The sequence below is a fragment of the Psittacula echo genome, assembly GCF_963264785.1.
Source record: "Psittacula echo genome assembly, chromosome: Z".
Taxonomy (NCBI): domain Eukaryota; kingdom Metazoa; phylum Chordata; class Aves; order Psittaciformes; family Psittacidae; genus Psittacula; species Psittacula echo.
Window position 1 is genome coordinate 20056451 of NC_137742.1, and position 12337 is coordinate 20068787.

The following is a 12337-nucleotide window of genomic DNA, read 5'->3' on the forward strand; positions in this document are numbered from 1 at the left end:
GGAAGACATGAAGACAGAATATTTTCTTTCCCATAACTTGTTTGTTGTAACCACTACATGTTGATCTACCTTCAGAAACTAAGGTCAACAGGCAAACATCTTTAACATGTACAACAATAAATGAAGACACGTAAAACACCAGACTTGTGTGGCTCTGAAGTTCAAAGTGTCTTTCACAATTGCATCAGCAGAACACCACTGGAGCTGTCTAGCTTATACTTGAAATTCTCAGCTAACTCACGCTTCTCTCGTGCAGACCTTCAATCTTTTCATCTCAGCACAGCTAGTTGCCACTTATCCAGAAGCAGTAAGAAAAGCAACCCATCTTCCATCATCAGTCACACACACACACCCCTTTCAAAAACAAAAACCATTTTACTGTCTTCCCTTATGCCAGTGCATCAGCAAGCAGGTTTTCTTTGCCTGGTGTGCTGTAGAAAACCTTTATGAACAGCTGGTCCCCAGGCTGCTTGTCCAGGTCTCCCTGATAGCTGCTGAACCGCTCTGCCAGGGACACCCAAGGGGCACAGGGGTTGCACTGGAGCTGAACTACAAACTCAGGGCACCAGCAACTCTCACGACAGTGTGCGGCAGACCAACATCAGTTTCCCACACAGATCAGTTAAACAGAGCACTCGGCATCCTTAGGTTATAGGAATACACTTATCTTTCATTTTGGCTTTGGATTTTATTTTTCTCCCCAGAGAGATTTCTGGTTTTCCCCAGGGGCTCGGAAGCTCGGCAGAGGAACTGTGATACGAAACAGCTGCTGCTGCAACACAAACAAAACGAGCAGCTTGCTCTTCCCAGTCCGAGCTGCAAGTTTCATATTTCAGCTCCTCCTTCACTTTCCAGGCCTGCCCAGGCGCCTCTCCAAAGATTCCAAAAATGGAGCCTCTCACAACTACTTATCCTCTGAAATACTCAGTGCCCAAAGCCAGGGTCTTTGTTGTCTTTCTGTCAATGGTTTTGTGTACCGCCATTCTCTGCCTGCTGCAACTCAGATTTTTTAAACCTAAAACCAAAGATTTTTATTCTTTCGAAGTCAAGGATTCACGAGGAAGGATCATTTCCTTGGAGAAGTACAGAGGGAAAGTAAGTTACGATTTTATTACATCTTCTTGAATCTTTACTGAAAACGGGTATCCAATTGTAGGTAAACGAGAGTTTGGTTATGGGAATTTTCAGCAAAGATTTGTGCTAAATTCCTGCTCTTCAAACAGTTATCTGGTAAGAATTTTTTTTTTTTTTTTGTTTAGGCCTGATCCAGGAATTAAACATTAGTGTAATAAATCAAGAAAAATGGGGGAATGGAGTGGTGTATTCTTTATTACAACTTAGTATAGCCTAACAATACAATTTGTGCGTTTTAATCTTGGTTAAGAATAGTAGCATGTTATATTGAATTCTGAAAATTGATCTAGTAAATATGATTCTAGTGCCTGTCTTATTAAATACCTGCTTTTTTACATGTTTATATTAAAACAAAGCTGTAGGTTGAAGTTTTTATTGAATTTTTAAAAAAGTCTATCATCTTTACCTGCTTTCTGGCAGGAACGATTATGTTAGTGGGAGATGCCATTTTAAAACTTAATTGTATCTCTACACAATCTCTAGGGTTTTTTCTTACTCTTATAACTTTATTCCTCTGAAGGCAACTTTGGTTGTAAACGTGGCCAGTTACTGCCAGCACACAGACAAAAATTACATCGCACTGCAAGAACTACACAGAGAGTTTGGCCCCTCCCACTTCACTGTGCTGGCTTTTCCCTGCAACCAGTTCGGAGAATCAGAGCCTAGTTCAAGCCAGGAAATAGAGTCTTTTGCCAAAGGAAACTACGGAGTAACTTTCCCTGTTTTCCACAAAATCAAGATCCTAGGATCAGAAGCAGAGCCCGCCTTTAAATTTCTAATAGGTAACTGTTTTCTTTTATATATCGAGTGTTCTGTAACCACGGTATTCTCCCAAAGTTATAGTCTGAGTTTGTTTGTTGGGAAACATTGTAGTCCTCATAGTCAATGGAGAGAAACAGGCACTCACCATACAGTTCATCTAGTTTCAATGTGGGTATCAAAAATATGGTCAGACGAGTTGTGCCCTGAAAGCATCTGTTTCTCCTCGCTGGTTATAAAAACAGCTTACTGTGTCCAGCCCAGCTGGAAACATACATTTTGCAGATGTATAAACTTGAGAGCAAAGAGTACCATCTACAAAATCCCATTTCAAATTGTATAACTTTTGTTGTAAAACAACTTTTTTTATAGCGAAAAATCTAATTATGTGGGTCATAAAATTACAGACAGATTTTACATAAGCACATGCACATTAAAAAAATTCCTTTTCTAGCAAAGTAATATGTCTATCTTTATGTAAACTGTATTGTAAAGCATGTATACCATAGTTATATATAATCACTGATTTGCATTAATTTGTCTTGTGAATTTCAGGACCCAAAAAACTCACTTGCACAGGTAATCCTGTTACAGTAAATTTAGTGACTCAGAGCCTCATATTCTCACAAGCAAAATGAAACTCTCTTCAGCTGACCGAAGAGCTCGTAGTGTCGAAGTCAACTTGAAAATCCTCTCTGAATTCTCCTAAGCTTTGGCCAGGTCTTTGAACCATACTAAATACTGACATACGAAATAAAGGATAATTAGAACATAATCCTTCTCTATCACATCATTTTAAAGAGAAAATAAGGTAGAAGGCTCAAGCCCATATTCCATCTCCCTGCCCCAAGACAGGATCATGGTTACCCAAATTAGTACTACAGCTGCTTTTCCAGACTATTACAGTAGTCAGATGAGAGATGCTAAAACCTCCCAGTCTGTTATAGGTGTTCACAGCTCCTCTTGTCAGAAAGTCATTCCACCATCTAAATTAAATCTTTCTTACACTACTTAAGTCTGTTGCTTCTTGCCATATCCTCTGTGATACCTGTCATGTACTTGAAAAATAGTATCATTCAGGAGTCATTTAAGTGGTCACCATTGTCACTGTAACTGTGTTTCTTCCTGCCTCCCCTGAGGCATGTCACCAAAGACCTCAGGTAAGGTCTTGTTGCTGTTGAATAGCCTGATGTCCAGTGGAATTATTAAATGCACTTTGGAAGTGCCTTTTAGTTCATTATAAAGGAGACTAAAGCACATAGGTACCAGCTGTGTGGGATGAATCTAGATTCTAACTACCAATCAGTATCAGACATAACACTTAGAAACAGAACAGCCATATGCATTCAGTTGGTTCTTTGACGTGCTGTTCATCCACAAGGAGGAGGAAGATCCTCTGATACTTACATATTTTGAAATAAGGCCTGTCTTTTCCTGCATTTCTGTGCTTCACTTGAAATTATTGTTTATCTTCAGTTAAAGAAGCATCTGTTTTCTTCATGTAGCCATCTTGACAGTCAGAAGGGAGTCTCTGTGGCGCAACTGGTCAGCGTGTTCGGCTGTTAACCGAAAGGCTGGTGGTTCGAGCCCACCCAGGGACGGGTTCTGCTTTCCCTGCCCATGGCAGTGGGGTGCAACTAGGTGTCTTTTAGTGTCCTTTCCAGCACAAACCATTCTATGAGCCTAAGATTGAGCATCTTCGTGCTACACCCCCTTGTGACAGTGACTGCTAGCTACTATTTGTTCAGCACTGTAAGATAGTCCAGTGCAAAAAGAATCCCCTGGCAGCATAAACCCCAGGGCTTTTACACAACTGCTGCTTGTTTCTGTCATAGCAGTAAGGCATTTTGTTGGGTAAAGTTTGTGGCCTCACCTTTCCTCAAATAATGTCCAGCTTCCTACATGTCTGTACTTTGTATATTCATATAAATTGATGAACAAGGAAGAGTATACAGAATCACAGAATCACAGAATCCCGAGGGTTGGAAGGGACCTCAAAAGATCATCTAGTCCAACCCCCCTGCAAGAGCAGGGTAACCTAGAGTACATCACACAGGAACTTGTCCAGGCAGGCCTTGAATATCTCCAACATAGGAGACTCCACAACCCCCCTGGGCAACCTGTTCCAGTGCTCTGTCACTCTCACAGTAAAGAAGTTTTTCCTGATGTTCACATGGAACCTCTTATGCTCCAGTTTACACCCATTACCCCTTGTTCTATCACTGGACATCACTGAGAAAAACCTAGCTCCATCATCCTGACACACACCCTTTACATATTTGTAAACATTGATGAGGTCACCCCTCAGTCTCCTCTTCTCCAAGCTAAAGAGACCCAGCTCCCTCAGCCTCTCCTCATAAGGGAGATGTTCCTCTCCCTTAATCATCTTTGTGGCTCTGCGCTGGACTCTTTGAAGCAATTCCCTGTCCTTCTTGAACTGAGGGCCCCAGAACTGGACACAATATTCCAGATGCGGCCTCACCAAGGCAGAGTAGAGGGGGAAGAGAACCTCTCTTGACCTACTAACCACACCCTTTCTAATGCACCCTAGGATACCATTGGCCTTCTTGGCCACAAGGGCACATTGCTGGCTCATGGTCATCCTCCTATCCACCAGGACCCCCAGATCCCTTTCCCCTTCACTACTTTCCAGCAGGTCAACCCCCACCCTGTTGCTTCAAACTGATAACAACAACTCAGTAAAGATATAATTACTAGGTGGGCCAAAGCCTCCATGACATGAGCTTTACTATACCCATTTGCTTGCCATGGTGTTCCCTTACAGTCATAACATTACAAATGTAGTATAATGGCAAAATTCAAACCATTGATTCCAAGAATCAGTGTAGGATTCAGTATTGTTGCCCACTGGACGCATTCCCCAGTCAAAATCTCCTGGAGTTTTCTCCTAGTTTTTCTCTCAGAGAGATTTCCCTCCAAACCTGTAAGACCCTCCAAAGACAAAGCCTCTTCTAGGAGCCACACAGTTTATGGATAGCCCTTTGATCTCAGAAATTATCTTGCTTGGTATTCATCCTAGCAAAGATACTGGTAAAGTTTTGCCTCACGGGATTTAAGGAGTCAGATTAAGCCATCACCAGAGCGACTTCCTGCTCCCATTTAATTTCCCCTAAACCAGCATAAAACTGGGGATTCCCGAAATGAGTATTCAGACCTCATATCATCCTCCCTAGGAAACAGAGCATAATAGAAGTAGGAACTCTTTATCAATTTCACAATGAGGGGAAAGCATAATTCACTTCCCACTTTTCAGATTAACACTAACCACTAAACCCATGCCCAAACTACTAGCAGAGAATAAGGTGGGATTACTTCAACATAGTTTTAGAATCACTGACAGCAATGAAACTATTACAAGTGTAAGTCACTAAAATGATTTGATGCCATTCTTACAGATTCTTCAAAGAAAGAGCCTCGATGGAATTTCTGGAAATACCTTGTCAGCCCTGAAGGTAAAGTTGTGAAATTCTGGAGACCTGAAGAGCCTATAGAAAATATCAAGCCAGAAGTAGCATCATTAATTAGGCAGATTATCGTGAAAAAAAGAGAAGACCTATGAAAAAGCCATTTATGCGGTAAATCCATTCAACAACATGGGTACACAGCCTTACTACATTCTTGGAAAATGCTGCTAGAAGCTAAACCATCAGGTGATTTTACTTCTCTTTCGTGTTAGTATTTTCAGCTATACTATGTCTATTAATGTTGGACTTGGTCGTGTAATGGCCTTGAGAACCATGGGAGGCTACTGAGAATAGCAAGACACTCAGTACCTTGCGGGGATGGACCTTGAAATTGCATAAAGTTTTGAATGTTTCTTTACATTACTGACAGTAGCTATTAAAGTCAAGAGCAGGGAGACAGGTAAAAAGAAGAGGAATTGTTGATAAATTACTCAGTATTTGCACAGAAGAGTTTTGTTTCTCATTTACCAGGAGCAGATTTTGATATTCCATTAACACATAAATGCCCTGACTGAAACACATGGGGCCAGATGCATCACAGCAGGGTTTTTAGAAACAAATGCAACTGAAGATTCCAGCTTTGCAGTATCTTCTCAGAGAAGATGAGTAAATTGTAAAGCTGTCAACTTAGTTGTAAAAAATTGTACATAGAAAATAAAATTATGAAAAGAAAAAGGAAAATTTGCAAAAATATTTCGTTGCCTGCTTTGTATTTTGATTAATTTTACATTTCACCTTTACAGCAGCACCTTTAACCACTTTAGCCTTCTGCATACATTTGCCCTGCAGTAGAGCAGCTCGGCTATGAGCTGGATCCCCAGCCTTCTGACCTGGATGAAAGCAGGGCCTGTGTGAATACATACACATGGGTGCTCACAGGAAGATTCAAGGGGCAACAAACATCGACAGCCTGGCAGTCAGACATCCTTCTACATTGCATCTCTGGAATAAATGAGTCCTTACGTAAAGGTAGAAGAAGGGGCTGAAAGTTCATGCTTTAAGCCCCACTCTTCTCACCTTGCAGTCTCCCCAATCCTGCATGTAACTGCAAACCCATTTCCAGCTCTGTTCCACTGTTCTATTTCAAACTGCCAAGTGCTTTGATTTATCTTTTGATGAATATAGACAGAAAATTGAAATAAGGAAGTTCATTCCAGCTGTCCAAGTCTTAAAGGAAGCCTGAGAGAATATAAATGAAACAGCATCTCAGAGGGGTTTTCTGTATGAAAAAGGACTGGAAGCATTAACACTGTTCTCTTGCAAATCTAACAGTGACTGAAAATATCCAAAGTGCTTCAAAACATTTTCCAATAAAGATAGCCACATAACTGAATTTAAAAAGAAATTCAGAAGCAATTTAAAAAAAGGTATTTTCTCATTCCTCTGTGAAATTCATGGAGAATTTCACAGGAAGCCTCTGAAAGATAAGGACATAATTTAAAAAGAATGAGTAATGATACTGATGTGGAGGATTAAACAGTCACCCTCAGTAAGATAAGCATCATTTTGGAAGGAAGGTCAAACCTTATGCATGACAATTTTATCCACTCTAACTTTCAGAGATTAGCAGAGGCCTACATAAGGGTCTAGTTAGTCCAAACGTGCCTATTCCTGGTGGTTTAGACCAACCTCTGAGCTGTTTGCTCACAGGTTTCTACACCCAATCGATCAAAACAGCTCCTGCTTTTACACTGAGGTTCTGTGTTTTACTCCAGTTTTCTTGTGCATGTACAGTTCCAGCTTTGGGAACATGTAGTGGAAGGTGTCAGATGATTTTTGTCACATGTCCCTGCTGCTTTGATGGAGTAGGAAGGAAATAGAGATGTGAATTTTCTCCCCTCACTGGCAGCAGTCTATATTCCATAGAACTAAGTGGCAGGACACCATGTTGTTCCCGTAAGTTGTGGATGATATATTTACTTGAAAAAATGTATGTGACTAAAACATGCACATCCATTCATGTGCACTACTATATCTCCCTGGTTTTTGTATCACCGAATAAAAAAGGGTAGGTATAAAGAAATGTTGGGTGCTGCTAGTGGAACACCTGAAAAATAATATATTTTAGCCCTGTTATTGCCTGAGCGTATTACTCAACATACAGGAAATTTCACTCAAGTTGTGAAATACCCTATTGAGAGATAAACTGTGCAGTATCATTTTCTCATTTGGAAGGGATCAGAAGGGAAGGGAGTGTGCACACCTTGCTTGCAGTTCACTCACTGAGGTTCACATTCTGTTTTTCATAGGGCATGCTGTAATCTTAAATAACTCAGTGCCAGCATTGAGATTAAATATCTTTCCTGGTATTCAGAAATAGCATGGGATATTAGCAAAAGAGTGGACATGATTATTTAACTCCCTGCTTCCTGAATTACTTTTACTTCAGATTTCTAGGAAAGGAAGGTTTTGCCTGAGGAAACAGTCACTAAATGTCTTATTTCACTGTTTGATCAAAATCCACTACAACCATCTTCTGTAGAAATTTGAATATAGGTACCATTCAGTCCTGAATTTACACAGAGTTTAAGTTTTTCAGTTTCTCAAACTGTAAATTCAGTATGTTTGTATTACTTATTCTTCATGAGACATACCAGCTTTTCCAATGTAATATTTAGGGCAGATCACTGATAAACTTATCACTTCTTGCTTAAAATCAAGTTAACAGTTAAAAAGGGTAAAAATAAAGCAGGCATCTTTGCCAGCCAAATCTACACAGACTTGGAAGGGTGAATAAATAAAATGAAAGATAGAACACTGTTATACAAGCACACATTTATCTATAGTCGAAAGTCAACAAAGTAATATGAATACATGTTTTTATAAATGTCCATTTACAATTTGTGAAGGATATATCTTATAAAAAATACTAAACTACAAACACTATAAACAGATTAATACCTATTTATTAGATTCTTAAATAATCTCACAAATTTAAGATTGAACTGCCCAAACCTGAAACTCTTAATTAATACTTACATAATTTGTTAACTTCTTTAGAAGCCAGTTGGATTAGCTGTACAGGTACATCAAATACAGTTACTTTTTTACGCTTGTTCACTTAGTTTGTATAACCTAGAAGAGCTCCTTTCAGTCAGGGAAATTAGGCAGGCACTGGGCCCAATACCACCTTTAAGGATCAGATGATATATTTCTAAAACAAGTGTATTTATTGTAACAGTATTTATGATAACATTCTTGTCTCAACAGTGATGTGGTAATGTGGCAATGTAGTCAGTTGCTGGTGTATGTAGAACAGCTACTAAGTACACTGCCTAATCACCATACACAGCAGCAGGATCACCCCAATTCTTTGGACCATTACAGTGTTGCTATTTCTCTTCCTATGACACCTGCACTTTGCAAGGCACATATGGCATCACCCAGATAAAGCAAGTAATAACAAGTTTCTTTATAACCATTCGAAGTGCCTGAAGTGCCAGGATGAGGATAGAAGTAACACTCAGTTACCTGTGGCAGTATGATAGAAGTTTGCAGTGTAACATCAGTCAAAGGATCAGTGTATTTCCAGCCTTTATCCTTCCGAGGTATAGTATTATGTCCTATTCAGATTGCGTCTCCTGGTTGGTGAGACTATGTGTATGTCTGTTTACAATTGTATTGCTGTTCACAAATTAAGTTATTCTGAGAAGCAAGAGGAGAAGAAAAACTCTAAAAGGTGACTTGTCTTTTTTTTTTTTTTTTTTTAATATAGAATGGAAAGGTAATTATTTTTCAGATACAGCATTCAGGCAGTTATTTTAAGTCTTTCCAGCATCTATTTACTCAGTAAACCAAACTGTAAAACTCTTGTGACTTTTTAACTGTTCTTCTTTTGCTTTAAGAAAATTTCTATAGCTTAAAATTGTTTCAAATGTTTGAATTATTTATCTGTTTCAGGTACTTACAAACTTTCTGTTACCTTGGTAGCTAAAAGCAGATGAAAATCAGAGACTAAATCAACTAGAAATTCTCACAATTCTTTGGATGATAGTGGATAACAGAAATACAAGATACCACTGTAATACCAAAAATAAGTCTGACAGTCAAAAAATTAGGTGGACCCAAAAGATTCCTGATGCAGAAGTAGTAGCTCTCCATTGCAATGATCAAGGTATGTGGAAAAGGATAGCAACTGCATGTTAGCTGATATCAGAACTTTAACCAGCTAACATACACTGCCATCCCATCACACACAAACACACCACCTGCATTCCTGGAAATTAGACCCCTACCACGTTCCAAAGTGGTTGGCTGTTCCTTTAAACAGTGATGAGCTGGCTCTGCAGCTGGTGACAGTGCAGTAGTGGCTGCTCCATTCAGCTACAGCAGCCAGCTAGCAACACACTGCCTACCAGACACAGAATCCCTGCAGAGCAAGATGTCTCATGAAATAACATGCCTGGAAACATCTCTTATTTTCTACCTAAATTCAGCATTGCTCACCTGTTTTGAAGTTGATGTTTCACATACATGCAGAAGTTCAAGCAGTAAATATTGTAAATATATGAAAATATATCACACAGATAAGTTTCTGATTCAGAAAAACCAGAAGTAATAGTTAAAAACGTATGTGCAGTATGACTAGAATCACATCCCAGACTATCCAAAACAAACTGAATAGCATTGCAAAGAGTTTGTTGTCTCGGTTTTACCAGCACCAATATAGCATGTTATCTCCACAAGTTAATTAGTATCACATATACTTAACTTCTGTCCTTTCTCTCTTGGGCATCCATTTGTGGTCACTGTTGAAATCTTAGTCTAGATGAGCCCAAAGTATAGTCACCTTTAGGCTATTTTGAAATTAGAATTATCATTGGTTACTCCGTAGAGCAACTTAACATCAGGTGATCAGCCACACTACCTCCATGTACAGCCACATAATAGAAGATGCATAAAGATCCCAAGATTCAAGCTAATGGATTTAGGCTGAATGGAAGGCAAAATTTTACCTACAACATCCATTTTGATGGAAAGCTGTTTGAAGTCACGCTGGAAAGCAGCCACCGAGTTATACACTCTATATAAACATGAATACCAAATTCAAAGCTTTCCCTTGCTTCTTTAAAACTGGACTTAAATCACTCAACATAAATCTCAACTCAATACGAAACAGAACACTGGAAAATTTACTTGCCTGAATGCTGTTGTTAGCAGCCACATAAAAGCACTGGCTAATTGAGTTCTGCTTGTTCCATAGCAAGAGGAGGCCACCTCTGAGTTTTCCACGATGCTTTTGAATGAAACAATATGGAGTGCAGCTAGCAGCTGCTGACACTTCAGACACAACAGCCAGCTAGCGCACTGCCAGACTGTTACATCCTCTTGAGTTTTGGTCATTAGTGCTCCCTTACCATCCCCCTTCAAAGTTTCTTCTCCTAGGACCCAGTCATTGCTCAGTTTAACAACATAGCTTTTCCCACGGGGTCACTTACATGAAATATTTATGTTGAAGTGACATTCTCAGCATGCTGGTGGCTACGTTTCTATACTCTGGTCACATCTAAGAGCATACTGCTCATCGCCTGCTTCAGTATTTTCAGCATGGTCAATGCCTTCTACGCCTTCACCTCCCATTCCACCACCCTGTGTACTGCTGTCTCACCAGGTTTTGTGATCTCTGTCAACTCCATAAGGCACAAGCTGCCTATATTTTGCCTCTTTTTACTGTCAAGCATGTTGTTGGTGATTTATAAGCTTTCCACCTATGTTCCTACTGGTCATGCGTGAGGGTTTTCTGTCCCTTTTATCTTTACTACCTTCTAAACGTGGACAAATCAGCGTGCACTGCCGATAAAAAGACAGGTCTGGAAATCCATACAACCCCTTCAATCATTTCAACCAGTTTAAACAGCAAGCAGTCCCTCTAGTGTCAAAGGAGAGAAGCTTACACAGGTGTTTTGAATTTCTCCCCTCAACAGATGACACTTTACCATAACTTGTGTTTTCCTGACATTTCAGATGGTACATTTAAGGAAGTGTGAGAATGATTAATAGGAAAGGAAAAAATAATATAATCTTGGGGGTTTTTTTAAGATCCCTTATTTTCGACAGTTTCCACCTCTCCCTGCCCCAGAAATGTAAAGAGAGGAGCTCTTTAGCGCAGCGCATATAAATTGTGAATGCTTGTGCTTGCCCTTACCTTAGCTGCTTTCTGTAGGCGTTGCTCTCGGCTCCGCTTCAGATCTTTTCCAAATGTTCTCATCCTTTTCTCCTTGAAAGAAACACAGAGGCACAACACTTCACAAACGCGTGCCTCGCAGCTTCTCCTCCCTTAAATTACTCTCCACCCCGCCTCGCTCCTTGCAAGGCTTCGCTGGGAGCCACAGGACAAGCTTCCCGGCCGCCCCCTACTCCCCGCACAGGGCACCGTTACCGGCAGCAAGTCCTCATCCCTCCTGCCTGTCCTCGGGTCGGATTTCTCCAGCTTCCACTCCATCGCCGCCGCCAGAGGCAACCACCGCTGCCGCCTCAGGCTAGACGACTTGACCTCCAGGTGGGTCCCTGCGGGCGGAGGGGGGCCCGCCGGGGTGTGATCGGCTGGCCAGGGCAGGTGTACTGAAGGCAACCTGTGGGAAAGTCTGCTCGCAGCCCCGCCAGCCCCCGTGTCCTGCTGCCCGCGCGGCGGTCCCAGCCTCTCCACCGCACACCCCGCACCGCTCCTCTCCGGCCGCCGGTGCTCTTTAAGCAATCCTCAGACGCGCCAGGCGAGGCGGGAACCCGCGGCCAGCAGCGCGGCTCGGCCCGGCTCGGCACAGCCTGGCAGAGCCCGGCCCGGCCCGCCGGCGGGCCGGAGCGCGCCCGGGCTGCGCGGCGGCGCCAAGGAGCGGCGGCGGGCGGCGGCAAAGGAGAGCGCCGCGGCGGGTCCCGCAGCCCCTGAGCGGGAGGAGCGGGGCAGCGGCCGGTGCCGAACGGTCCTGGCTCCTCTCGGGCACTGACAGGCCGCGGAGCCGTCA

General features: G+C 41.7%; 1 protein-coding gene across 2 annotated transcripts; it reads left to right on the forward strand.

Moving 5' to 3' along the window:
• Positions 1 to 888: 888 nt before the first annotated feature.
• GPX8 (glutathione peroxidase 8 (putative)) lies at positions 889 to 5473 on the forward strand (the record flags this gene model as incomplete). Of its 2 annotated transcripts, none has more annotated exons than XM_080637241.1 (3): positions 889 to 1095; positions 1655 to 1916; positions 5310 to 5473. In XM_080637241.1, the coding sequence occupies 3 exons, from the start codon at positions 889 to 891 to the stop codon at positions 5471 to 5473; spliced, it is 633 nt and encodes a 210-aa protein (XP_080493367.1). The 2 variants fall into 2 exon arrangements, with proteins under 2 accessions (XP_080493367.1, XP_080493368.1); XM_080637242.1 differs by having other exon boundaries at positions 889 to 942; positions 1781 to 1916.
• Between the last annotated feature and the right edge of the window lie 6864 nt (positions 5474 to 12337).